Source organism: Ursus maritimus, unplaced genomic scaffold (assembly GCF_017311325.1).
Source record: "Ursus maritimus isolate PB19 unplaced genomic scaffold, ASM1731132v1 scaffold_27, whole genome shotgun sequence".
Classification (NCBI taxonomy): Eukaryota; Metazoa; Chordata; class Mammalia; order Carnivora; family Ursidae; genus Ursus; species Ursus maritimus.
Genome location: NW_024425230.1, coordinates 37,702,875 through 37,730,418, shown reverse-complemented (window position 1 = coordinate 37,730,418; position 27,544 = coordinate 37,702,875). Strand labels below are relative to the sequence as shown.

The 27,544-nt window shown below is 44.7% G+C and overlaps 1 protein-coding gene, 1 long non-coding RNA gene and 1 other non-coding gene across 6 annotated transcripts in view; 2 read left to right on the top strand and 1 right to left on the bottom strand.

The window, feature by feature from the left end:
- PARP16 (poly(ADP-ribose) polymerase family member 16) overlaps positions 1-11,252 on the bottom strand; it is a 21,677-nt gene extending 10,425 nt beyond the window's left edge. For 3 of the 4 annotated variants that reach the window (XM_040643104.1, XM_040643105.1, XM_040643106.1), the window contains exon 1: positions 11,053-11,233. In XM_040643104.1, the coding sequence (XP_040499038.1) occupies positions 11,053-11,226 (174 nt within the window). In that variant the 5' untranslated portion in view covers positions 11,227-11,233. Of the gene's footprint in view, positions 1-11,052 lie in introns of all 4 variants that reach the window. The other variant, XM_008708679.2, reaches the window with a different exon arrangement.
- On the top strand, positions 10,224-27,544 carry LOC121105554. Its single transcript, XR_005838156.1, has 3 exons — positions 10,224-10,360; positions 10,485-10,901; positions 26,956-27,544. It is a non-coding gene; the product is annotated as an uncharacterized LOC121105554 (long non-coding RNA).
- LOC121105596 lies at positions 22,922-23,034 on the top strand. Its single transcript, XR_005838205.1, has one exon. It is a non-coding gene; the product is annotated as a U5 spliceosomal RNA (small nuclear RNA).

Sequence of the window (27,544 nt, the reverse complement as noted above, 5' to 3'; positions counted from 1 at the left end):
AGGGAGCAAAGACGAGCTCCAGGACCTCTGTGTGGGCCCCCGCAGGGACTCCTGCGGGAACAGGTGTGTCCCAGAGCCTTCGGGTTTAGGCTGGTGCCCCGCGTGAGATGAACCAGTGAAGCTGTGCGGGGGCAGCACGAGATTACCTTTGTAAAATCGGGCAGAACCTGAATTTTGAAACACATTTGGTGCCAGGATTTCTGGTAAGGGACGGAGGACCCCGATTTACAGATAGCTGCAAGGTATCCATAGGTTTTGCTCACAAACTACAACTCAAGGGTGCCTGGGTGGCTCAACTGTTAAGTGTCTGCCTTTGGCTCAGGTCATGATTCCAGGGTCCTGGGATCAAGCCCCCCATCGGGCTCGCTGCTCGGTGGGAAGCCTGCTTCTTCCTCTCACACTCCCCCTCCTTGTGTTCCCTCTCTCACTGTCTCTCTCTGTCAAATAAATAAATAAAATCTTAAAGAAGAAAGAAAGAAAGAAAGAAAGAAAGAAAGAAAGAAAGAAAGAAAGAAAGAAAGAAAGAAAGGAAGGAAGAAAGAAACTACAACTGACTAGAAGCCAAATATCTCCAGCATGGCATTTAAAACACTGTGGATGGGTGCCGTGTGAACGAGGCTTGGGCTGTACCACCTCCAAGCTTTGTTCATTCAGTCCCCTGGGATGCCTCTTCCCCCACCTCTACTAACCCAGGCACCCCTCTGTCCTCTAAACCCCTAAAGCTCTCAGTCCCAATACTCCCATCCCAGTAGAGCCAAGACTCCTGGAGGCCAAGGACTATCTTGTGTTTTTCTAATTCGCTTTCCTGGATGTAGAGGAAAGAGCAGACAGATGTGGGTTTGAATCCCTGCTCCTTAGCAAAGCACTGGACCTGGCTGCCCCTCGGTCTCCTCTGACACAGAACCCCCACTGCTTCCATGTCGGATTGCTGAGAAGATGAAAGAAGGTCACAGGTCTATCCATTTCCATTTCCTTTCTTTTCCATTTCTCTAGAAAGTTGGCTGTTGCTGACCTTCGGGGCTTTATTTCCTAACTCAGTAGCTGAAAATCAGAAACATTTCGGGACTACTTTATTCCTATCTCTATTTCCAAAGATTCCATCTCAGCCTTGGGCTTCTAATAGAACTCTCTCTACACGCCTTGCAGAGCATCAGTGAGGATCCAGTTAAAAACCATGGATGGGGGCGCCTGGGGGGCTCAGTCAGTTAAGTGTCCAACTCTTGATTTCGGCTCAGGTCGTGATTTCCGGGTCCTGGGATCCAGCTCCACGCTCAGTGGGGAGTCTGCTTGTGATTCTCTCCCTTTCTGTCTCCCCGCACTCGTGCGCTCTCTAAAACAAATCTTTACAAACACACATACACATACGCACCAGGGATGTGTGGATGTGTAAGTGCTCAGAGTGCTGGTGCTCCACAGCGGGGGAGGCGGCAAGGTAAAGACTGATGACGGAAACCTTCATCATCATAACAGAGACGGATACTCGCTACTGAGGGCACCTTTTGCTGGGTAGGGGGCGGGGAACAGGGAGTCGGCAGGAGAGCCTCCCAGAGGAGGTGCTGTGCGACCTGGGCTTGCATGTAAAGGTGCGGAAGCCGGAAGGTGCTGCGTGTAGTCAGGGGAGTGAAGGCAATGGGGTGAAGTGTGCAGGCTCTTTTCCTGGGCAGCCTGGGTCTACACCTGGGCTCCTAAGTCCCTACGAGCTGTGTGACCTGGGTGAGTTGTTTGACCTCTCCCGGGAGTTGTCCGACCTTGAATCCTGTGTCTCAGTTCCCTCAAATACATAATTTGGATACTATTAGTAGCCACTTCATGACATCCCTGAGGAGGCTAATCAGGTTAAACAAACATGGTGCTTAGAGCAATAGGAGGATATTAAGGACGCTAGTGTTAGTGGGACTGCCACGACTGTTGTCATCAGTAAGTGCAGGAGGGTCCATGTGGCTGGAGCTTAGACTGTGGGCGGAGGGGCCGCCAGGAGGAACAGGAGTGAGAAGGTAACATCAGTCTGTGAATGGTCTCGACCCACCTTGGGGACTCTTGGCTTTGTTCTGTAGACTCTAGAGAGCCATCGAGGGTACCCTCCGGTGGCCATCCCCACTGCCTGCTGCCCGCACAGTCCAGAGAACACCCCCCAGGTGCCTGTGGCCTCTGTCCTTCTTTTCTACTCCTGGTCCACGCTTGTTATCTCAGAACCAGAGCTGAGTCTTCTCTCCCAGGATGACTGTCCCCATCACTCCTATTCTCCAATCCCACCTGTGAGCCACAGCCCTTGTCAATAGTCCAGACCTGGGCACAGGGAGCCCGCAAAAGGCCAGTCAGCTAAGCCAGGCTCCTTTTAGGGGTTCAGTCTGGGTAAGTGGGAGAGATCCCTCCTGGCTTCAGGCTGGACCTAGGTGCCCCCGGAGCTCCCTCTTGGTGCCAGCCCTCTTCCAGAACTCAGGCCCTCCCCCTGCTGCCTGCCCAGACAGGGCCCCTATGCGTCCCGCCAGGCTGCCCACGTTGTCCCCACTCTTTAACTCCTCAACTCACCTCCCTTATGTCCCGTTTCACTTTCAAGCTACTCTGAAAAAATAAATCTGCTCCAACAAGTTAACAGGATTCTTCCTCTTGAGTAAAACCCTCCTGCATTTGAGCAGGGCCTTTTGGGAACCAGGCATTCCAGCAGGGCTGCCGGATAAACTACAGTCTGCCCGGTTAAATTCGAATTTCAGATAAACAACAAAATCCATTCTTTTAATATAAGTATAACCCATACAATATTTGGGGCATACTCACACTTTCAAGATTATCTGTTGCTTATCTGAAATTCAAATTTAACTCGGTGGCTTATATTTAGTTCGCTAAAGCTAAAAATGCTTCCTTTAACAAGGCCCTTGGTCTGGCCCAGCCTCTCTGCCTAACAGCGCCTCTTACCAGAAACTTCCCACCTGCTGCTTCCTCAACTGCCCTGTGTCTTTCCTTTATGACGCTTCTGTAGCGCCCAGCATGACATTTCACGGGGTCTTCAAGGCCAGCCTAAAGTCACCTCCCCTGTCCCTGACCACCCATGATCTCTGTGCTCCCCCAGCTCTCTGCAGAATGCCATGTTGGTACTTGACTCTCTGGGGTCACCTCAGGTCTGGTTGGGACAAGCACTTACTTCCTGAGGGCCAACCATGTCTCATGTATCCTGGAGACCCAGCAACTGGCCCAGAACCTGGCACAAAGTTCAGAACAAGACAGTAACAGCTACTATTTATTGAGGCCTTATCACATACCAGGCGCTGGGCTAAACGCTCTGCATGCGTCATCTCATGTTATCCTCCACACAGCCAGGGCTAAAGGGGGAGGGAACAGGTTTGGAGAAGTCAGCACCTTGCCCAGGGTCGCACAGCTATTGGTGGCAGGGCAGAGACGTGAAGCCAGACGGCCTGACTCCAGAGTCCGTTCTCTGTGATCCTCTCCTACCAAGTCAATGGAGAAATGTATTTATTTGTTTATTTTAGAGATTTTAGGTAATCTCTACACCCAACGTGAGGCTCGAACCCACGACCCCAAGATCAAGAGTTGCATGCTCCACTGACTGAGCCGGCCAGGCACCCTTCCATGGAGAAATTTATAATGGACGAAATATTTTAGCCCAAAGGATCAGTTCTGACAGAACTTTAAGAGGCTGCTTGGGAAGCTTATCAGGTATGTTTCTGGAGACTCCCCTCCCCTTCCCCACCAAATAATACAATCGAGACAGCTACTGGCTGAGCCTAAGCCCTGTCAAAGGTACAGAGAAAGATGTATGTCACCTGTAGTACGGAGCAGGGGCAGGGGACAGAAAACCCTCCATGCAGACAAGAGTTACAGACCGCAGTTCAAGACAGTGGAAGGCATTTACCAAAAACTTGACTGAGGAGAACAAGAGTTCAGGAGGAAGGAAGGCATGGCTGGGGGGTCGGGGAGAGGGCAGAGGGAAGGGTTTACGGAGTGGGTAGGATGCAGTGGTGGGGAGGATTCTGACAGGAAGAGCACACGGCGCTCCCAGTGGGACAGGCAAAGGCGGTCCCAAGCTCAAATGCCCTCGGAGCCAGAGAGGTCACGAAAATGAGCACAGGAGGCGTCCAGGAGAGAGTGGTGAGCACTGTGTTGAACTGGACACCCCTGGCCAAACAAAGGGCCCAGCCACCAACCCCCAGCTCCAGCTGGTTTCTGCTCAAGGGTGCCAGGTGCTAGCCGGGCTATGGAGCCTCAGATGTTTTTCTTTTCAAAAGAAATCAGCACGCTGCTGCCCCCCCCTTTTTTAATATCCCAATTTCTAGAAGGCAAGGGGAACAAATAAAGCCCATTATACCACAGGCCCCACTTTCGCAGCCTCTGCTCTGAGAAATAAAGAAGTATTCAGTTGGAGAAGGGGTCAGGGAGCCTAGGCAGGGCCTGACCAGTGGGTAGCGCTGGTCTCTCGGGAAAGAGGTGGTTTGGGTGACTGAGAGGACAAGGGCAAGGAACCAGGAGGGGACGAACAGAGGAAAGAGAAAACCAATGACCAAGCAACTCATGTCCTTGCTTTGAGTCAGGGAGTGACAGGACGGCCCAGTGGACGGTCTGCAAACACCCAGATCACAATCTCCTGATGAGGAGGCCCGGAATCTGTGTTTACAGACGTTCCCACAGGTGATTCTTATCACCAGGAAAAGGTGTGGATACTCAGGTCTAGATAGGAATTAATGTTCTAAAAGGGCAGGCAGCAGGAAAGAACACCTGGAAAAAAAAAATCCGTGCCTAGGAAGATGCCAGAGGTCGTAATTACGAGATGTGGGGGGAGGTGCTAAAGGACAATGAACCAAAAGGTACAGCCAAGGTCACCTGCCTCAGGGACCAGACCGATAAAGTGATACCTGGAAGAGCAGAGTGGGTGGGATGGGATGAAGCGGGAAAAGGTGGCCACCGCAGTTACATGCGGGTATACCTTGCTTTGCACAAACCTAAGGTCGGAACATCCAGATTCATTAGAACAGACTGGGGGGTCAGAGTCTACTTTACAAGAGAACTCTTCACAAAAGCAGTCATTGTAGGGTCCCTTTAAAGGAGTGGCTCTCTGGCTACATGCGGCCGCCGTTATCTGGAAGCTGGAGGGTGGTCTTCGGCCAGCACGAAGACTGATGAGCTGCTGGTGACGGAGATGTAAGAGAACCCGCATCACTGAGTTAAGAAGACTAAATGCATCGACTTGGATGGAACTGGAGGGGATTATGCTAAGTGAAATAAGTCAATCAAAGAAAGACAATTATCATATGGTTTACCTTATTTGTGGAACATAAGGAATAGTATGGAGGACATTAGGAGAAGGAAGGGAAAAATGAAGGTGGGGAAATCAGAGGGGGAGACAAACCATGAGAGACTATGGACTCCGGGAAATAAACTGAGGGTTTTAGAGGCGAGGAGGGTGGGGGGATGAGTTAGCCCGGTGATGGGTGTTAAGGAGGGCAGGTATTGCACGGAGCACTGGGTGTTACAAGCAAACAATGAATCATGGAACACTACATCAAAAACTAAGGATGTATGGGGACTAACATAACATAATGAAAATTAAAAAAAATAAATAAAAGAAGACTAAATAAGTTCCATGCAGAAACAGTTCAGAACAGTGCCAGGCAGGTAGGAAGTGCTATTAGTATTAGATAAGCTATTAGTATTATATATACCAGGTACTGTATTATTATTAATCAAACGCCCCCTCTCTCCTGCTCACCCACTCGGTAAGGAAAAGCCTGCATTCCTGGGATGGATGGGAAGAAAGGGGGTGGTCTGTACTGGAAGGATGATCCCATTCCTGGGTTCTCCACAGCATCATCCCACAGGCTGAGACATTTTTCTAGCCACATACCCACCATCTAGCCACATAGCTACATCTGATCCAAATCTTTTTATATCTGTATACTTTTCCCCTCTATTTTTCAGAGACCACCCCTGAGGGAAGGGAATAAAAAGGTAAGCCGATACTGAGAATTTTACCTTGAGATATCACGTATGTACCTTATCGGCTGGATTGAAGCTAATCGCCATCGATTCCTCATTACCCAGCAGATGGGTGTTCATGAAAATGACCAATTAATAGGAAAATCTTAAAACTACATAAACTCGGGCAACCCCTTCAGGTCCCCTCCCTCCTTGGGAGCTCTGTACTACCACTTTGCTATCGTTCAATAAACCTTGCTTTGCTGCTCAAAAAACAAATAAACAAACAACAGCAAAAAAAAAAAACCCCTACATATTCTCTGCAAATAAACACAATATCCCAATGCCTAGGCTCCACCTCAGAGATGAAATCAGAATCTCTAGGGGTAGGGCCTCGACATCAGTATTTTTCAAAGCTTTCCAGGGGATTCTAATGCAATGATCTCCCCCAGTAAACATCAATAGTCAATTTCTAATCTGAAAATAAGCATTAAAAGCCTTGCTTAGAAAGGCTGGTTACCCTTTGAGCCAGCAATTTCACCCTTTGGAGTTTATCTCAAGAAAATAGAGATATAAACAATGACCACTGTAGAAGGTAGTTTATCGTAGCCGTATTTGTAAGAGCAAAATTTTTTAAATTGTGAAGGATCCCAGAGGAAGGACTCCTAACTGCTGGGGGTAGAGGCTGAGAATAAGGTGAGGTTCCAGTTACGTCTTATAGGATTAAGGAGTTTGTCTGGACAAAGAGGGAGGTGGCGTGGAGAGGACAGGCATTCCCTGGGGTCAGGACAGAGAGAACCTTCTTTATGTTTTAACCCAGACATTGGGGAGTCAGCTTGGCTAGAGAGCACAAGCCACAGAAGAGTTGATCAGTGCATTTCAGCCCCCAAAATAGTAGATGGGAATGGGGTAGGCTAGATAGAGTGCTTCTCAGACTTTGCAATGCACACAAATGCCCAAGAATCTTATTAAAATGCAGGTATTGAGTGGGTAGTCTGCGGTGGGGCCCAACATTCTGCATTTCTCAAGAGCTCCCAAGTGACGCTGATGCTGCTGGTCCTCAACCACACTTTGGGTGGCAAAAGGCTGGAATTCATACAAAGGAGCCACTCCCCCCTGACCTCCGACCCCCAGAAAGGGTCTTCAGGCTACTGGTGAACCAGGGCATCATGTTTTCCAGGGGAAAACAAACCAAAAAAACTGAACAGCTGTGACACCAGTGACAAGATTCTGTGTAAAGCGACTTGGAGAATATGAACTGTGCCCAGCGTAGCTCAACCCCATAGTTCAGGGGTCAATGGTCAGGGCTGCAGGACATCTCGAGAATCTTAGAGATTCTCTGACCTGATAAGAGCTTAGCCAACCGTTTTCCCAAGGAACAAGTTTAGACACCCTCAGTCAGAGGCAATCAGCACATACCTAATTTAATTCCTCAAACATGTGATAAGCACCTCTCCGGCCAGGCCCTGGGAATACAAAGAACTCTCAGTGCAAAACTGAAGGGCTGACTCAGAATGGAAATGTCCTCCAAACAAGGCACGGGAGAGATGATCTGAGGCTTTGGGGGCTGTGAGAAAATAAGGCCAGAGCCATGCCTACAGCCAAGAGCTTGGTTCAGTAGGGGATGTTCTCAGGAAAGCCACGGTCAGTAAAGTAATTCAGCCAGAGCTCCAAGTTTTGGAAACAGCAACCCATATGCCACAGGGGCGTGTAATGACAGTGGAGAGAAAATGAATTAAAAGTGGCTGAAAATGATACACTGTTTCATATTCTTTCCAAGTGCTTTTAGCTAACAATGAGAGACTTATTCAACAGCTCCATACCTTCCTTCCTCAGATAACCACAAAATAACCCAGAAGGCCAAGTCCAGACCTGATTCCCTTTTCTCTAAAAGCTAACCTTTTTTTTTTTTTTAAAAAAAAAAAAAAAAAGCTAACCTTTGAGGGGCACCTGGCTGGCTTAGTCAGTACAACATGGGACTTTTGATCTCAGGGTCATGAGTTCAAGCCCCATGTTGGGGGTAGAGTTTACTTAATAATAATAAAAAGCTAAACTTTGAGTCTGAGTCGGAGACAGGTCCACATACGAAGTTCTCTGCATCTTTTCTATAATTCATGTAACATGTGGCAAAATGAAACCTAAAGTATATTTATTTAAGAATGTGTGCATGCCCCGAGAAGTCATCGTGCCAGGCCCTGCCTGGTGAGTGGCCTTCTCCTGGGAAACTGCTCATTAAAACCATGCTACACACAGCCAAGAAGCTGTTCAGCCTGGGCTAGCCTCCCTCACAATGGTGCCCAATAAGGAACATGGCGTCAGAACAGGATGGGAAGAACCTGTCCATGTTTCTCCTGTGGCCCTGGGAGAAAGGGTGCCCTGGCGAGAACCAGCACAATGAGCCCCATGCCTGGACGGTCTGTCCCTATAAACGAGTGGCTATTTGGGGTTCCCTGAATCGCCAATGCTCTCCTAAGAGGTTTTATACATGAGAGGAAGGAAGGAAGTGCCTTCAACTGAGACCACTGATACCCATGGGGGGTGCAGAAGAGGGTGAGCTCTGCCGGGGGCACTTCTACTTTATCGGTGTCATTTGTATTTTATATAACAAAAATATATCCAACCATTGTTTGCATAATTAAAAGTAAATTTTTTAAAAGCACAAACACATCAAAACAATTCCAAAGCTCCCTTCGCTTTTATCCCATATTCGTCAAACAAACCTGATTCTCTTTGCCAAGACCTTCCAGCGGGAAAAGAACACTTTGAGCATTCTAGTCCATTTGGATGTTTCTTGGTAAAAATTAATAAGGGGCATTGTGGGGCACCATCTCTGGTGAGTTTGGTCCCTCTGATCCTAATATCTCCTCCTCTGTCTACCCCTCCTGAAAAGATCCCTCTCTCACCCTGCCACCCCAGGGATCTTTCAGAAATGCATCCGGGGGGTGCGTGGGTGGCTCAGTCAGTTAAGCATCTGCCTTCGACTCAGGTCATGATCTCGGGGTCCTGGAATAGAGAGCCCTGCATCGGGCTCCCTGCTCAGCAGGGAGTCTGCTGCTCCCTCTCCCTCCCACCCACCCCCTGCCTCCCCAGCTTGTGCATGTGCTCTCTCTCTCTGAAATAAATAAAATCTTTACCAAAAAATGCATCCTGGATCTCACCAATGCCCTCCTCTGCCCAAGGGTAAAATCAACACATCATGTCAAAACACGTGTGCTCTGTGTGCTCTGGTCAACTTCATCTCTTCCTGCTCCCCGTGATACTAAAGTACAGACTTGTCCTTCTCGATGAGCTCCTGGCTTTCTGCCTATCCTGCTACTCCTCCTGGAATACCCCTTTCCTGCTCTCTGCGCCTCAAAAATCCTCCATGTCCCTAAGGACTCAGCATGGCATCAACCATAGCCCCTACTCAGTGCTTTCTGACCCCAGTCAAGTGCCAAGGACTGGGATTCTGGCTCTGGGCTTCCATGTTGTATATACAGGCTTACCCCATAATACAGCTGAGCACACTGTTAATCTCTCCTTGGGTCTTTAATTTTGTATCCTTAGCACCTGGCCCACAGCAGACACTCCATAAATATCTCCAGACAAAATTAAATATCCCCAAGGCTCTGATATCACAAACTCCCAAAACTGAATATCTGAATTTTCAGAACAAACCATGAGGGAAGTCAGTTGGTTATCTTTCTCCAACCCCTGCTCCCTTACCCTGAAATGCCTATGCACTGTGCTCAAGGCCTGAGGTGCCCTCAGCACATCCCTGGCCTGGGCTGCAATGGACCGAATAAGGGCCAGGAGGCTGGGCCTTTGTCCCTAGACCTCTTGAGGGTGATAGTAAAGAGTGAATCCAACCCTGACCACCTCATGAGAGAAAATTCGAAACATCTGTTGATTCTAAACATCTGCTTTAATCTGTTAACATGGCTCATAACATTGATTTTTTTTTAATGTTTAACTGATTCCTGGGATAAATCCACCCTGTTAATGAGGAATTATTCTTTTTATACATTGCTAGATTCGGGATCCTAGTATGTTATGGAGGATTTCTACATTTATACTCATGAGTGACACTGGCCAATAAATTTCTTTTCTTGTGTTATCCTTATTAGATTTAGATCAAGCTTATATTAGCCTCTTTTTCAATACTCTGGAAGAATTTTATTTATTTTTTTTTAAGATTATTTATTTATTTATTTGACAGAGATAGACAGCCTGCGAGAGAGGGAACACAAGCAGGGGGAGTGGGAGAGGAAGAAGCAGGCTCATAACGGAGGAGCCCGATGTAGGACTCGATCCCGAAACCCCGGGATCACGCCCTGAGCCTAAGGCAGACACCTAACGACTGCGCTACCCAGGCGCCCCTGGAAGAATTTTACACAAAGTAAAACTGGAAACACTTATTCCCTCAGTGTTTGGTAGAATTTGCCAAGGAAACCAGGTAGGTCTGGACTTTTCTTTGAGGGACAATCTTTGACTATTAATTCAATGCCTTTAATGATTATAGGCTATTTTGATTTTCTATTTCTTATAGAAACAATTTTTGGTAAATTATATTTTTCTAGGTAATTCCAAATATTTGAATTACGAAGACAACTGATATCTGGAATGCTGACCCTAAGGTGAACTCTGTAAGAAATTAAGTGCCTTGTGAATCATGGGAGAAATAACAGCTGACACGTGGTCTGTAAGTTACAATTTATAAAAGTACTGCCCACATATTACCTCATTTGAAGATCAAGGTCTGGGTGGCTTTGGTGATTTTTGGTGTCTGATTACTGGCAAAAGGATGAATGACTTCTTATTTAGCAGAAGCATATGATTCTGATCACCCCTCCCCCCCCACTACTGCTGGCCATGCTAGGAACTTTTGTGGAGGCCTATGCAACTGTTGAATTCTCACTTCACTCCTGGGAGTCACTGTCATTAACATGAGGAAGCAGCCACCAAGAGCCTTGGGACTGTGGATAACGAGGGTGTCGGTGAGTGTCCTGAGTTCAGGGAAACCTTCCCTAAGGCCAGGCTGGGAAAGGGAAGTCTGGGGGCTGGCATGTTTACTAATACGGGTCCACAGGCCACGTGGCCTGGGACGCACAGGGCAGCGCGGGAAGGGGTGGAGGGAAGCACACTCACCAGGGCCTCAAAGTCCTTGCAGTCGTGGCGGGCATAGGACGCGGGGAAGGGCCGCAGCACCGAGTCGCGCTTGTAGCTCTGCAGCGCCGAGGCGAAGAGGCTGCACCGGAGGTCGGCGGCCAAGACGTCGCGGCTCGCCGCCTCCCTGACGGCAGCCCAGCCTGCCGGCGGCATCCCGGGTGGCGGCGCGTTGCCGGGGGAGACGCGCCGGTCAGGGGCTAGGGCCGAGCCTGCGGTCAGCGCGGAGCTGGGCCCAGGGACAATCGGCCAAGGGGACCCGGGTTCCCAGGCCCGGGGTGGAGCTAGGCAGAGGGACGAGATGACAGGGGTAAGAACTTGCTGACGAGTGTCTTCGGCTGGGGGCCGGGCCGGGGCGCTCGCTGCCCGGGGAGACCGGCCGGTGGAGGCGAGGGACCCGGCCGGGACCTCGGGTCAGCGTGGGAGGTTGGGCCTGGGGATAATGGGGCCCGGAGGGCGGGGGTGTCCCAGGCCTCGGGGAGGGGCTATGACATGGGATGAGACGACAAGGGCGGGAACGTGCTGACACGTGTCCTCCGCAGGAGCCGGGGGTGGGGTGGTGAGGGGGCCACCCCCAGGGGGAAGCCGGGGAAGAGCCCCCACTCCGCGCCCGGCGAAGCTGCTGCGCCGCGGGTGCCTTCCTGTTCCGCTTCCCGCCCCGCACCGCCGAAGCCCCGGCGCTCGCCCGGCAGCCCCTGGCGCCGCCTGCGTTCCGCTCGCGGTGCAGGTCCGCTCTCGGTGCCCTGCCGGCGGATTGGCTCCCGGCCCGGCTGCGCGCCCCGGCCTACCTCCCCTCGCGGCCGCGCTCGCCACGCTGCTCTGCGCTCCTCCCAGCCCGGCCGAGGGCCCGCCCCTTCCCGCGCCCGCCCCCGCCCCCTCCCCCTCCCCGGTACGGGGTGTGTCCGCCCTGCCCGACCCGAGGGGACCCGGACGCGAGGTGTGCGGCCCCGGTGGAGTCGCCCATGCCGCTCGGTGCCATCGTCGCAGAAGCCAGTGGTGGGAACTGACCCAGGCGCCCTTTGACCCACCCTTGGATTTGCCTTTGTCCCAGCTCCGCGGGCTGAGCCTGTTCGTCTCGCCTGGGGAATTGTTATGACCTCCGGCCTCGCTTCTGAATGTTTCCCTCCAAAACGGACTGTGCAGAAGGAGCCATTGAACGCCCAGGGAAACTGCATCTCAACCTGCTGCATGCTTGCCCCAGGTCCCACAGCCAGATGGGGTGAACCTCCAATTCACATCTGGATCTGAAAACCAAAAGACCTGTCCTCTGCTTCTCAGCCTTCAGAATTCACTGCATCGTTTCAGTCTCTGGCCTCTCAGACAGGGTGTCAGCAAGATCCTTCTTTGAGGTCCTCTCAGAAAGAGAGCCTGGAGAGCAAATAATGGGGGAGGCCAGAGGGGAGGTTGACCTAACTCTGCAGTAGGCAAGGGACTAGATTCCCATCCCCTCTCCCAATTCACAACCCCATCAGAGAAAACCCTAGTTTGGCCTCATGGTCACCTGGAAATCGAAGCACAAGTAATTGCTAATTCCTAGACCAAGAAGCAGCTCAATACCCTGGCCCCCACTCTGACACCCCAGCATCGTCTTCCCCTCCTTTCCCATCCAGGTTGAGCTGGGCTCTGGCTTCAGAGAAGAGGTGGTCCGTGACTTTGGATTGTATGGATGACTGGGAGGAAGAGCAATACTGGACCCCCAGACACCACAGGGCTTCCCACGCCAGGCAACCAGTGCGGGCTGCTCACATCAAACCTCCGGTTGCTATGAGGCCCAGACTGTTCCAGACGCAGGAACAAGTGTCTTAGAGCCTTATGTCCTCAGACAAGACCCCTAGTGCCCCCAGGACCTCGTGGGACACAGGAACTAACATGGCTGCTGAAGTTCAGGCCCAGAAAGGCGGAGCCCGCGACAGTGGGACAGGAGACCTGGGAGCCCTCCTTCATTCCACCTCTTCTTCACTGTGGCCTTAGACAAGGCCAGCTCCTTGGCCTCAAGGACTGTTTGTTGGATGAAAACATGAAATTTGCTTTGCTGAATATGTTTTCTCACACCTGAAATGAGAATCATAGTGAAACACCCATATCCCAAGGGGATGTGGGAACCACTAGGAGGATGCAATGCTCAGGGTCTGGGCACTCTACAACGCAAGCTGAGTTATCATTGTGTTTATTTCCTTTTTTTTTAAGTTTGTTTATTTTTTAGTAACCTCTACCCCAACGTGGGGTTTGAACTCACAAAGCTGAGATCAAGAGTCACATGCACTTCCCACTGAGCCAGCCAGAAGCCTCTGTTTATTTACTTTTTATATTTTTTAAAAATAGCTTTATTCATCTGAAATGAATAGAACACTGTATATTAACTGGAATTAAAATAAAAACTTTTTAAAAAGAACAGCTTTATTGAAGTATAATCCACAGCCCATACAATTCACCCATTTAAAGTGTAAAATTTAATGGTTTTTAGTATCTTCACAGATATAAGCAACCATCACTGCAGCCAATTTGAAACATTTTCACCACATTCAAAAGAAACCCTATGTACTTAGTACTTGCAGTATATGAGTATGGGATGCTTTTCCATTTATTCAGATCTTTAAAAATTTTTGTCAGCAATGTTTTGTAGTTTTCTAAGTCTTGGGCTTCTTTAATTAAATTTATTCCTAAATATTTCATTCTTTCTCATGGTATTATAAGTGGAATAAGTTCTTAATTTCATTTTAGATTGTTCATTACCAGTGTAGAGAAATATAATTGCTTTTTATATATCAATCCTATATCCTCCAAATTTACTGAACTTGTTTACCAGTTCTAATAGTTTTTTTGTTAGATTTTTAGGTTGTCTATATATAAGATCCTGTCATCCGTGAATATAGTTTTGCTTCTTTCTTTCCAATCCAGATTCTTTTCATTTTTTTATCTTGCCTGATTGCCCTGGCTAGAACCACCAGTGCAATGTTGAATGGAAGTAGGGACAGCATATATTTTGTCTTGTTCCTGATCTTACCAGGAAAGCATGAATACTTTTTTTGAGCATAATGTTAGCTGTGGGTTTTTCAGATATGCCCTTTGCCAGGTTGAGGAAGTTCCCTTCTATTCTTAGTTTGTTGAGCGTTTTTCTCATGCAAGAGTGTTGCTCTTTGGCAAGTACTTTTTCTGCATCTATTGGGGTGATCATGTGGTTGTTTTTTATTCTATTGATATAGTGTATAACATTGATTTTTAGATGGTTAAACCAACCTTGCATTTTGGGGGATAAATCCCACATACTTAGGTGCATGATTCTTTTTTTATATGTTGCTGGATTTAGGTTTGTTAGTATTTTGTTGAGGACTTCTGCATCCATATGCATAAAAATATTGCTCTGTAGTTTTCTTCTGATGTTTCTACATGGTTTTGATATCAGGGTAATACCTCATAGAATGAGTTGGGAAGTGTTCACTCCTATTTTTTTGAACGAGTTTGTGAAAAAATGGTATTAATTCTTATTTAAATGTTTGGTGGAATTCAGCAGTAAAGCTAGGTGAGCCTGGGCTTTTGTTGTAGGTAGTTTTTGGTTTTGGTTTGGTTTCTTACTAATTCAATCTCGTCACTTGTGATAGACCTATTCAGATTGTCTATTTTTGAGTCAGTTTTGATAGCATGAGTCTTTAAGAATTTGTCTATTTCACCTGTTATCTAATTCATTGAAATACAATTGTTCATAGTATTCTTCTGTAATTCTCTTCATTTCCAAAAGGTAGGTAGTAATGTCCCTTCATTTCTGACTTTAGATGTTTTTTTAAGATTTTTTTAAAGTAATCTCTATACCCAATGTGGGGCTCAAACTCATGACCCCGAGATCAAGAGTCTACCAACTGAGGCAGACAGGCACCCCTCATTTGAAATGAGGGGTTTTTTTTCTCTACTTTAATTTTTTGTTTAAATTTGAGAGAGAGAGCGCACGCATGCACGCGTATACGCACGCATGAGTTGGGGGAGGGGCAAAGGGAGAGGGAGAATCTCAAGCAGACTCTGAGCTGAGTGCCAGAGCCCGATGTGGGGCTTGATCCCCTGAGATCATGACCTGAGCTGAACTCAAGAATCAGATGCTTAACCAACTGAGCCACCCAGGCACCCCTTAAATGTTTGAGGTTTTTTTAAGATTTTATTTTAAAGTAATCTCTGCACCCAACATGGGGCTCAAATTCACAATGCTGAGATCAAAAGTCACACGCCCTTCCAACTGAACCAGCCAGGTGCCCCTGATTTTAAATGGTTGAGTCTTCTTTTTTCTTGGTCAGTCTAGCTAAAGGTTTGTCACTTTTGTTGGTGTTATCCATGAACCAGCTTTTGGTTTCACTGTTTGCTCTATTATTTAATAATCTTTATTTCATTAAGTTCTGTTCCAATCTTTTTTATTTCTTTCTCTCTGCTTGTTCAGATTGAGTTTGCTTTTCCTTTTTGAGTGTGTTTAGGTGAAAATTTATTATTTTGAGACCTATTAGTTTATTGTTTTGAGAGCTTTCTTTTTTCTTAATGTAGGCGTTTCCACCAGCCTGCTTCTCCCTCTGCCTGCTGCTCCCCTGGTCATACTTGCTCTCTCTCACTCGCTCACTCTGTCAAATAAATAAAACCTTGAAAGAAAGAAAGAAAGAAAGAAAGAAAGAAAGAAAGAAAGAAAGAAAGAAAAGAAGGAAGGAAGGAAGGAAGGAAGGAAGGAAGGAAGGAAGGAAGATAGAAAGAAAGAAAAGAATGTTTGTAAGTTATGAATTTATAGTTTCTTCTAAGCACTGCGGTACAGCATTCCATGAGCTTTGATATGTTGTACCTTCATTTTTATTCATCTTAAAGGGTTTTCTAATTTCTCTTTTGATCTCTTTCTTGACACATTGGTTATGTGGGAGTGTGTCGTTTAATTTCTTCCCGTTTGTGAGTTTCTTGAATTTCTTCCTGTTACTGATTTCTAGTTTCATTTCATTGTGATGAGAGAACATTATTGTATTACTGCTGTCCTTTTATTGAGCTTTGTCTTATGACCCACCACACTCTTATCCTAGAGAATGTTCCATGAGCACTTGAGAAAAATGTATATTCTGCTGTTGTTGGATTGAATGTTCTATATAGATGTCTCTTAGGTCTAGCTGGTTTGCAATGTTTTCTTTTTCTTTTCTTTTTTTAAGATTTTATTTATTTGTTTGACAGAGAGAGAGACAGGAAGAGAGGGAATACAAGCGGGGGCGGGGGGCAGAGGGAGAAGCAGGCTTCCCACTGAGCAGGGAGCCCAACTCAGGGCTCCATCCCAGGACCCTGGGATCATGACCTGAGCCAAAGGCAGACACTTAACGACTGAGCCACCCAGACACTGCTACAATGTTTTCAAATCTTATATTTCCTTATTGATTGTCTAGTTGTTCTAATATCGAAAGTGGAATATTGAAGTCTCTGTTGTTGAGTTGTCCATTTTTGTTAGTTTTTGCTTCACATATTTTGGTGCTCTCTTATCAGGTGCTTATTTGTGTATAATTGTTATATCTTCCTGATGGATTGGCCTTTTTTAAATTATAAAATGTCCCTATCTCTAGTAACATTTTTTTGTTTTAAAGTCTATTTTGTCTGAAATTAGAATCCTTCCAGCTTTGTTTGCTCTTTGCGTGATAGATCTTTTTCCAGCTTTTCTTTTTTTTTTTTTTTTAAGATTTTATTTATTTATTTGACAGAGAGAGACAGCCAGCGAGAGAGGGAACACAAGCAGGGGGAGTGGGAGAGGAAGAAGCAGGCTCCCAGCGGAGGAGCCTGATGCGGGGCTCGATCCCAGGACTCTGGGACCATGCCCTGAGCCGAAGGCAGACGCTTAACGACTGAGCCACCCAGGCACCCCTCTTTTCTTTTTTTTTTTAAGATTTTACCTATTAATTTGAGAGAGAGAGAGAGTGCACAAGCAGGGGGAGTGGCAGACAGAGGGAGAGGGAGATGCAGGCTCCCCACTGAGCAGGGAGCCCGATGTGGGGCTCAATCCCAGGACCCTGGGATTATGACCTGATGCTTAATTGACTGAGCAACCCAGGCACCTCCAGCTTTTATTTTCAGTCTGTTTGTATCTTTGAACCTAGTGTGTCTCAGGTAGACAGAATATAGATAGATCTTGTTCGTTTGTTTTAAATCAAGTCTGACAATCTCTGCCTTTGGTTGAATTGTTTAATCCATTCACATTTAATGTTATCATGGATATACTTCAACATATATTTAACTTTTTGATTTCTATGTGTCTCATATCTTTTATGTTCCTCTATTCTTACTTTTACTGGTTTCTTTTTTGCATTAAATGAATATTATCTAACTTAGCATTTTAAGTCCTCAAATGATTTTTTAACAACTTTTTAAAGTAATTTCCCTAGTGATTTCTCTAGGGCTTACCATACACACCTTAACTTATCAGAATCAACTTCAGATTCTTACGAAATTCCTGCAATATATAAAAATGTTGCTCTTATATACCTCTCTTTCCTTACCCCCTTTTTATAGTCTTATTGTTAGATTACACCTATAAATGTTACAAGCCAAACAAAACATTGTTATCATTATGTAATTTTATGTCTTTTTAAAGAAGGTGACAGAGGGAAGCCTGGGTGGCTCAAATGGTTGAGCATCTGCCTTCAGTTCACCTCATCATCTCCAGGTCCCGGGATGGAGCCCAGCATCAGGCTCCTGGATCAGTGGGGGGTCTGCTTCTCCCTCTCCCTCTGCCTCTCCCGCTGCTTGTGCTCTCTCTGTCTCTCTGTCTCTCAAATGAATAAATTAAAAATCTTTTTAAAAAATAAAGAATAAAAAATGTTTGGCAGCAAGAATAACTATTAAAAAAATAAAGAAGGTGAGAAGAAAAGAGCAAGTATACATCACTTTTGTTATAATATTCTTTTTATTTATTGTTTCTGGTTGTCTTTATTTATTCTTCTGCATTTCAGTTACCATCTGGAGACATTTCTTTAGCTCAATACAGTTTGCTCCCACATAAACTCTATGTGCTCTTACTGGCAAATATATTACATTTCTATGTGATAGGCCCAACAATACATTATATACATATTGTTTTATATAATTGCTTTTTATTTTTTTAAGATTTATTTATTTGAGAGAAAGAGAGGGAGAGAGGGAGAACACAAGCCCGGGGAGGGGCAGAGGGAGAGGGACAAGAAGACTCCCTGCTGAGGGGGGAGCCAGATGCAGGGCTCCATCCCAGGACCCTGAGATCATGACCTGAGCTGAAGTCAGATGCTTAATTGACTGAGCCACCCAGGGACCTCTACAATTGCTTTTTAAATCAGTTAAGAGGGGTGGGTGGGTGGCTTAGTCAGTTAATCGTTGGACTCTTGATTTTGGCTCAGGTAGTGATCTCAGAGTCATGATCTCAGGGTCATGAGATTGAGCCTGGTGTTGGGGTCCATGCTGAATATGGAGCCTGCTTAAGATTCTCTCTCTCCCTCTCTCTCTCCTCCAGCTTTCTCTCTTTCTCTCTAAATGAATAAATAAAAATATTTTTAAAAAATCAGTTAAGAGGGGCGCCTGGGTGGCACAGCGGTTAAGCATCTGCCTTCAGCTCAGGGCATGATCCCGGCGTTGTGGGATCGAGCCCCACATCAGGCTCCTCTGCTATGAGCCTGCTTCTTCCTCTCCCACTCCCCCTGCTTGTGTTCCCTCTCTCGCTGGCTGTCTCTATCTCTGTCAAATAAATAAATAAAATCTTTAAAAAAAAATCAGTTAAGAGAAAACAAGGACAACAAAACTGCATTTATTCTATCTTTTGTAATTACATAATTACCTGGTAATTACATAATTATGGGTGCTCTTTGGTTTTTTGTGTGGACCCCCATGACTCTCTGAGGTTCACTTGCTTTCAGCCTGATGAACTTCCTTTATTTCTTGTAAGGCAGGTTTTCTAGAAACAAATTTTCTCAGTTTTTGTTTATCTGCAAATTTGCCTTCATTTTTTAAATGTAGTTTTGTTGGATATAGGATTCCGGTTGTCGATTAAAAAAAAAAAAGATTTTATTTATTTATTTGACAGAGAGAGAGACAGCCAGCAAGAGAGGGAACACAAACAGGGGGAGTGGGAGAGGAAGAAGCAGGCTCCCAGCGGAGCAAGGAGCCCAATGCAGGGCTCGATCCAAGGACCCTGGGATCACGCCCTGGGCCAAAGGCAAATGCTTAATGACTGAGCCACCCAGGCACCCATGGTTGGCAATTTTTTCTTTGAGCAGTTTTTCTAGAAAAGATTTATTTATTTATTTATTTGAGAGAGAGAGAGCGCGCGCGCTAGCATGAGCGGGAGTGGCAGAGGGAGAGGGAGAGAGAATCCCAAGCCGACTCCCACGCTGAGCACGGAGCTGGGACGTGCGGCTCAATCACACAACCCTGAGCCAAAACCAAGATTTGGATGCTTAACCAAATGCACCACCCAGGCGCCCCCTTCTTTGAGCACTTTGAACATGTTACCTCACAGCCTTCTGTCTGCCATTGTTGCTGTTCACTTCATTTGGGTTCTCTTGTAAGTGATGACTTATTTTTCTCTTGCTGCTTTCAAGATTCACTCCTTGGGGCACCTGGCTGGCTCAGCCGGTAGAGCATGTGACTCTTGATCTCAGGATTGTGAGCTCAAGCCCCATGTTGGGCCTGGAGCCTACCTAAAATAAAAATTAAAAAAAAAAAATTCCCTCCTTGTCTTTGGCTTTTGACATTTTTACTGTGATGTGTCTGTTTGTGGATCTCTTTGAATTTATTCTAGATGGAATTCATTAGGCTTCCTGGATATGAAAATGATTGTTTTTCTATAACTTGGGAAGTTTTTAGCTATCATTTCTTCAAATATTTTTTTTCTGCTCCTTTCTCTCTCCTCTTCTGGTACTCCCATTACACATATGTTGATATGTTTAATGGTGTCCCACATTTCTCTGAGGCTCTGTTAATTTTTCTTCATTGCTTTCCTCTCTGTACTTTGGATTACATAACCTCTATTGATCTATCTTCAAGTTTGCTAGTTCTTTCTTCTGCTAGTGAACATCTGTGTTGAATCCCTGTGGTGAATTTTTCATTTCAATTACTGTACTTTTTCACTCCAGCATTTCCTTTGTTTCTTTTTAATTTTTACCCCTTTATTAATATTCTCCATTTGATGTGACATTGTTCTCATACTTTATTTCACTTCCTTAAACATATTTGTAATAGCTACTTTCAAGTCTTTGTCTGTTAAACTCAACATCTGGTTGCTTTCACAGTCCGTTTTTGTTGACTGCTTTTTTCCCAATGTACAGATCATACGTTTTCTGTTTCTTTGCATCTCTCATAATTTTATGTTGCAATGGCAAATCCAGGCTATCACCTGTGCCTCTAACCAACCAACTATAAATTGGAGGTCCTCATTACCCCCCTCCTCAGATTTGACTAATTTGCTGGAGCAATTCAACAGAATTCAGGAAAACAGTTTACTTACTAGATTACTGGTTTATTATAAAATGATATAACTCAAGAACAGCCATATGGAAGAGATACCTAGGCCAACGTATGTGGGAAGGAATGCTTTCCATACTCTCTCTGGGTACGCTGCTTTCCCTGCATCTCCAAGTATTCACCAACCCCGAAGCTCTCTGAACCTCACCCTTTTTTGTGTTTTTATGGAGGCTTTATCACTTAGGCATGATTAATTAAATCGTTGGCCATTGATTCAACCTCCAGGCTCCTCTCCTCCCGGAGGTGATTAGTATCATCATATCAATAGTGATAAATCACGTTGATGTATGTACCCTTGAAATGAAGTGATGAAAATAGCAATAAATCTATGTAGTTTTCCTCTCAAAATCACATTACCCCAGTCTAATTATGAGAAAAACATCAGACAAGTCCCAGTAGAGGGACGTTCTACAAAATATCTTGCCAGTATACTTTAAAACTATCAAGGTCATCAAAACAAGGAAAGTCTAAGAAACTTACAGCCCAGAGGATTCTAAGGAGACATGACAACTAAATATATTATAGTATCCTGGAGAGGATCCTTGAGCAGAAGAAAAGACATTAGATAAAAACTAAACAAATCTGAATAAACTATTGATTCATTAATTGAAACAAGTGTACCATACTAATAATAACATATTAGTGATAGGGACAAATGTGTGTGGGATATACAGAACTCTCTGCACTACCTTCACGTTTTCTGTAAACTTGAAACTTTTCTAAACAACAAAGTCTATTTAAAAATACATGATTGTGAAATAGAGTTCAGGCTATGACCGCAGGGATGCTTTATCATAGAAAATCTGTGAATGAAATTTTCCACATTAATAAATTAAAAGAGAAAACTTATGATTATCTCAATACCAACATATACTACAAGAAAAAAAAAATCACAGCAAACTTGGAATCGAATGGAACTAGCTTAATTAGAAGAGTTTCTACCAGAATCCTTTTGAGGCCCAGTACAAAATGAAGATGCAGGACCTTTCTTCAAAATTACTAAGAATTTCATGAAGGTGACTGCAGAGCTGGGGTCTTATGAGCACAGGGTAACTGCATAGACTACCCGTCCATGAAGTCCCACCTGTCTACAGCAAATTTCACATTTAATGGTGGTCCAATGAAAGCTATGACCAGAATAAGAAAAAGATACCCACTATCATTGCTTCAGTCCAATGTCTCTATTAGATTTCCCAACCAGTTAAATCAATCAAGAAAAAGAAATAATAAAAAGTATAGATCTATAAGAGAAAAACAAAGTTGTCACTTTCAGGTGTTATGCTTGTCTCCATACAACACCCACTAGAATATGCAATCATTAGAACCAGAGTTTAAGATTGCTGAATGTGAGAGTGATGAATCAAAGTCAATTGCATTACTATATACCAATAATAAGCAATTATAAATTGCAATTTAAAAAATTTGTACTAGTCGAGTACCTGGCTGGCTCAGTTGGTGGAGCATGCAACTCTTGATCTCTGGGTTGTAAGTCCAGGCCCCACCTTGGGTATAGAGATTACTTAAGAATAAAATTTTTAGGGGCACCTGGGTGGCTCAGTTGTTTAAGTGTCAGACTCTTGATTTTAACTGGGGTCATGATCTCAGGGTGGTGGGTTTGAGCCCTGCCACTGCACCAGGCCCGCTGGGGTGTCTGCTAATCCCTCTTCCTCTGCTCCCTCACACCCTGGAATAAATAAATAAAATACTATACCTTGGCTAATTGAATATAAATAAAAAATCGATAAATAAAATCTCTTTTAAAAATAAAATAAATCATACTCAAAGTCCCAGTGTAGGAACAGACAAAATCAGAATGTGTCTAGTTGACAAGAACAAAATTTACATGTCAAGCAGCTGAGTCTCCGCTTTGGCCCTTAAAGGTGGCCCCCAGAGCAAGTTTTTTTTGTTTTTTTTTTTTTAAATTTTATTTATTTATTCGACAGAGATTGAGACAGCCAGCGAGAGAGGGAACACAAGCAGGGGGAGTGGGAGAGGAAGAAGCAGGCTCATAGCGGAGGAGCCTGATGTGGGGCTCGATCTCATAACGCCAGGATCACGCCCTGAGCCAAAGGCAGACGCTTAACCGCTGTGCCACCCAGGCGCCCCCCAGAGCAAGTTTTGAATACTAAGATTTCCGGAGTCCGTAGGGCGATTAGTCAGCTTCATTTGCATACCCATAATACACTGCAAACAGTATCATTGTTTTCAAGTAAAAGAAATTATTCTTATTTGACTTTTCTAAGTGTGAGGATGTTATTTTCAGAATCCCTGGGATAAATTTCGGCAGGCACTAACTCTTGGGATAAACAGCCACCCTCAGTGTGTTAGGGGTTGCCCTTACCTGAAGAACGAGTTAGGGATCATATTTAGCATACTCTGGTTTCTCTTCAGATCGCATAAATCTTTCGCCTTTTACTAAAGATTTCCGTGGAGAGAAACGATTCTGGGTTTTAATCAATTTAAACAAGGCTTTACATATGGTTTAAAAAGAGGTTTTTTAAAGTTTTCAATTGGTTTGTTTCATAGCTAACAGATAATTTGTTATAAAAGTGGTGGAGAAAATAGGAAGTCTCATTAATAAGTAATGTGGGGTTGCATTACTTAAGTTTTGTGTTTTTTATTCGTGGTTGACGTGGATTACGTTTTCACTTTGGTTAGTATTACTCAAGGAAACCTTTTATTTTTTAATGGCTTCTTCCTGTAAGCCGGTACGTATCTTCCCTAGCCTTCGGAATCAGATACTAACCTGACTTAACGTGGTAAGCCAACCCAAACTAATAGAATATATAGAGAAATATAAAGATTTATCATGAGGAACTGGCCTCACACACAATTAAGGGGGCTGAGAAAGAGATCTTATGATCTGCTGTCTTCAAGTTGGAGGCCCAGGAAAGCTGGTGGGTGTAGTTCCAGTTCAAACTGGAAAAACTGACAAGGAGGGAAGCCAGTGCTGTAAATCTGGGTCCAAGGCCCAAGAACCAGGAGTGCCGAAGACCAACAACAGTAAAAAGTGTGTCTCCCAGCTCAAGCACAGATTAATTTGCTCTTCTGCCTTTTTGTTTTCTGTTTGGGCCCTCTGTGCATTCACTGGATGATGCCCACTGCAGTGATGAGGGTGATCTTTACTCACTCCACTAATTCAACTGCTAATCTCTTCCAGACACACCCAAAAATTATGTTTATCAGCTATCTGGGCATCCCTTCGCCCATCAAGCTGACATATAAAATGAACCATCACAGGGATGCCTGGGAGGCTCAGTCAGTTAAGCATCGGCCTTCAGCTCAGGTCATGATCCCGGGGTCCTGGGATATAGTCCTGCATGGGGCTCCCTGCTCAGAGGGCAGTCTGCTTCTCCCTCTGCCTGCCACTTCCCCTGCTTGTGAGCTCACTTTCTCACTGTCTCCCTTACACAAATAAATAAAAATCTCTCTCACACACACATACAAATGAACCATCACAGCCACCTTCACTCTGAGTTACATCCTCATAACCACTCCATGTTGGAAGCCACTCTGCTCTCTTGACCATTCACGGACGGACCCAGGGCACCTGGATTGCTTTTCTCCTGACCTTGTAGGCTCAGCTTGCTTGTCTCTCCTTGGGCAGTAACTCCTGCCCACTGCTCTCCTTCTTGGGATATTTCCCTCCAAAGGCTGACAGCCAGAACAAAAGACTCATTTAAACCCAGAGGAAATGGATACTCAGAATGGCACAGGTCCCAAAGTCAGAGGGGTGGGTCTGGGATTACCATCAGACCCAAGAATTCTTCACATTGCTTTAAGATTTTGTTCTCAGATGTCTCAAGATTTGCCTTTGGGGTACTGGAGTATGGAGCAGGAGGAGGTGATGGGAGTGGGGGTATGGATGAGGGAGGCTTTGACCTAACTGAAGAAGAAAAGGGACTGGATTACCATCTCCTCTCCACCATGAGCGAAAACTCAACAGTTCAGTCTGTTGAGCAAGTGGAAAACCAAGCCTAGGACATTGCTGAATCCCTAGCTCTGCACTGTCCAATATGGTAGCCACTAGCCATGTTGGCTATTTACGTTTAATTAATTAAATAAAATTTAAAATTCAGTTTCTCAGACTTACCAGTCACACTTCAAGTGCTCAACAGTAACATGGGAGTAGTGGCTGCCATTTTGGACAGCACAGAAAATAATCATTTCCATCATTGTTATGTAGGTCAAGAAACTAGCCAACATCCACACCCCAAGGCAGGAGTCAGTAAACCACCTCACTTCCACAGGGCAGCTGGGCTGGGCTGGGGCTTAAAAGAGGAGAGGTGGCCAGGGTGAGTGACTTTAGGAGATCTATGAAAGACCCCTTTCCTACCTCCTTTTCACTAATGGCCCTCCTCTCACTTCACAAAGTAAACATTTTCCTGTCATCCACCCTAAACCTGACCAAGGTGCAATGCTGGAGGATGTAAAAACTTTCGGGGTTTCCAATAAATGTCAATTTGAAATATTTACATTAATTTGGTGGAAGGAAATGAATCTGGACAACAAATTCTTTTGTAAATTTTTAAAAATTCTTTTGTAGGGATGCCTGGGTTAGCTCAGTGGGTTCAGTGACTGCCTTCAGCTCAGGTCATGATCCTGGGGTCCTGGGATCGAGTCCCACATCGGGCTCCTTGCTCAGCAGGGAGCTTGCTTCTCCCTCTGCCCCTGCCTGTTCTGCCAGCTCTGCCTGCTCTGCCTGCCGCTACCCCTGCTTGGGCTCTCTCTCTCTCTGACAAATAAATAAATAAAATCTTTAAAAAAAAATTCTTTTGTAAATTAGAAGATTTCCAAATCTTTTCTTTCAACAAAATTTAAGGACTCAATTTGTCAATTAGTTCACTATATGGTAGTGAGTGACATTGTTGAAACTCCTTCCAACCACTGACTTATGGCAACAAGATTTCTTAGGTTACAGCTATAAAAACGAAAGGAAAAAAAAAAGCATTGGAAAGAAACCCTGTCTTTTCTGGCAATAAGTAACATGTGTCCATTTAATTAAGGAATGTATTTCCAATAAAACAACACCTTTATGTTTAATAATTATAAAAATTTGTAATATAAGTTTATGTTGCATGGATCAAGTGCGTAGTACTAATAATTGCAAGAATAAATTAATCCAGAAGAAAAACATTAATGCATAGAATTTTAAGTCCAAACAATGTGGAAAATGTTTTAAAATTCAGTTAACGTACTTATTTTGTCGTAGTGAAATATGATTGATCAATAAAACACTTCAGGTATAAAAATATTTGTATTAAATTCTCGGTGAAATGGAAGTAGAAAAACAAGTTTGAGAAGAGAAAGGAATTAGGTAAACAATTAGACAATTTTTAAATTTTTTTTAATTAAAAAAAATTTAGTTTTTAAAAATAGGGGACCCCTGGGTGGCACAGTTGGGGGACGGACCCTTGGTTTCAGCTCTGGTCAAGATCTTGGGGCTGTGGGATTGAGCCATGTCAGTGCAGAGTCTGCTTGAGATTTTCCCTCTCCCTCTGCCCCTCCCACTCATGCATGCTCTCTCTCTCAAATGAAAAAATAAATCTTTTAAAAAAAATTATGATAGTAGTTATCAAATCTCTTGGGCATTTATCTTCCATTGATTACATTTTAAAGTGATATAACAGCTTAGAGTATCAGTATTTACAATGCACAAAATATCCATCCTTTGCATCTATTTAAATGCATGATATTGTAAATTATCTTATGGAAACTGTATATATGATCTTTAAAGTGTGTTCAAGGAATATATATTTTCAAAATTCTTTTAGGAGCTATAAGGGCAAAACTTTGGACTCCCTGACCTTAACAGGTGGGTCTTGTGGCAGGAACTGAGCACTAAAGAGAAGCAGCGCCCCTTTGTGGCCAGTAGAGAGGCTGCAGCAAAAATGAGCAAGGAGTCCTAGAAAGGTGAATTTGGGGACAAGAGCTGAGACCTGGACGTTTAATCCACCTTCCACAGGGGAGTCTCTCTCCACTGCAAAATCTGTGCGGGTCAGGTGTTTCTCCTATGCTCAGACCTGCCACTTGCAGCTGTGGTCCCTGGGATCTGACCACAAGAAATAGGAACCAAAGAACTATCTACAAGAACACCTAAGGATGATTTAACAATCTCTTGATGCAGATCTCCACTGGCAGACAATGGAGCGAAACCATTTAAAAACAATCCCACGAATGCAGAAAAAGTAATAAATTCATTCATTACATGTATATATATCTATATATCTGAACATAGATATGGAAGGGAATCTGCCCAATCTAATGAAGAAAACAACCCAAACACCACATGTAAACAAAGTGTTGTAAATTTTCCCTTTAGAGTCAGAAAGAAGGTAAGAATCAAAATTGCAATCAAAAATTCTAATTAAAGGTTTTTATGATCTGTATTTTTTTGTTTTTCAGGATATATCTTGTATTAACTATCAGTATGAACTGTTTCCAGGAATGGAAGTGCCAGCCACATCATAAACAATGAAATTGTTCCAGCCCCTCAAACTCCACCTTGGCCATCAGACATGGGTTCACACGTTGGATTCAGAAGCCCTGGGAGCTCCATGACTATGGAGCCTCGAGTGCTAAAAACAAAAGTTAACCTTGTGATTCTCTAACCAGTGAAAGCTGCCCAGGACCCTCCCATAATGAAGCAGAGAAAAGTCCAGAAGGTGAATGTCCTCTAAAGTTAGGAGCAGGGAAACCCTCTTCAAAGCGTTCAGAATTGCTCCTTTCCTGTTCCATTAATGCCTTAGCCCCTGGACAACGCCTGTGAGCGTAGCTCTTACCATAGGGTATAGGAACTTGGCTCGTTTGTGGATCTCTGTAACTTCCCGTTACATTGTGACATACAAAAAGCAGGCAAAAAGTATCAAAACAAATGTTTGCAGGGATGAACCCAACAGACATTACTCTAAGTGAAAGCAGCCAGTCACAAAGGGCCACAGGTTTTCTGCTTCCATTTAGATGAAATATCCAGAATAGGCACTTTAGAGACAGA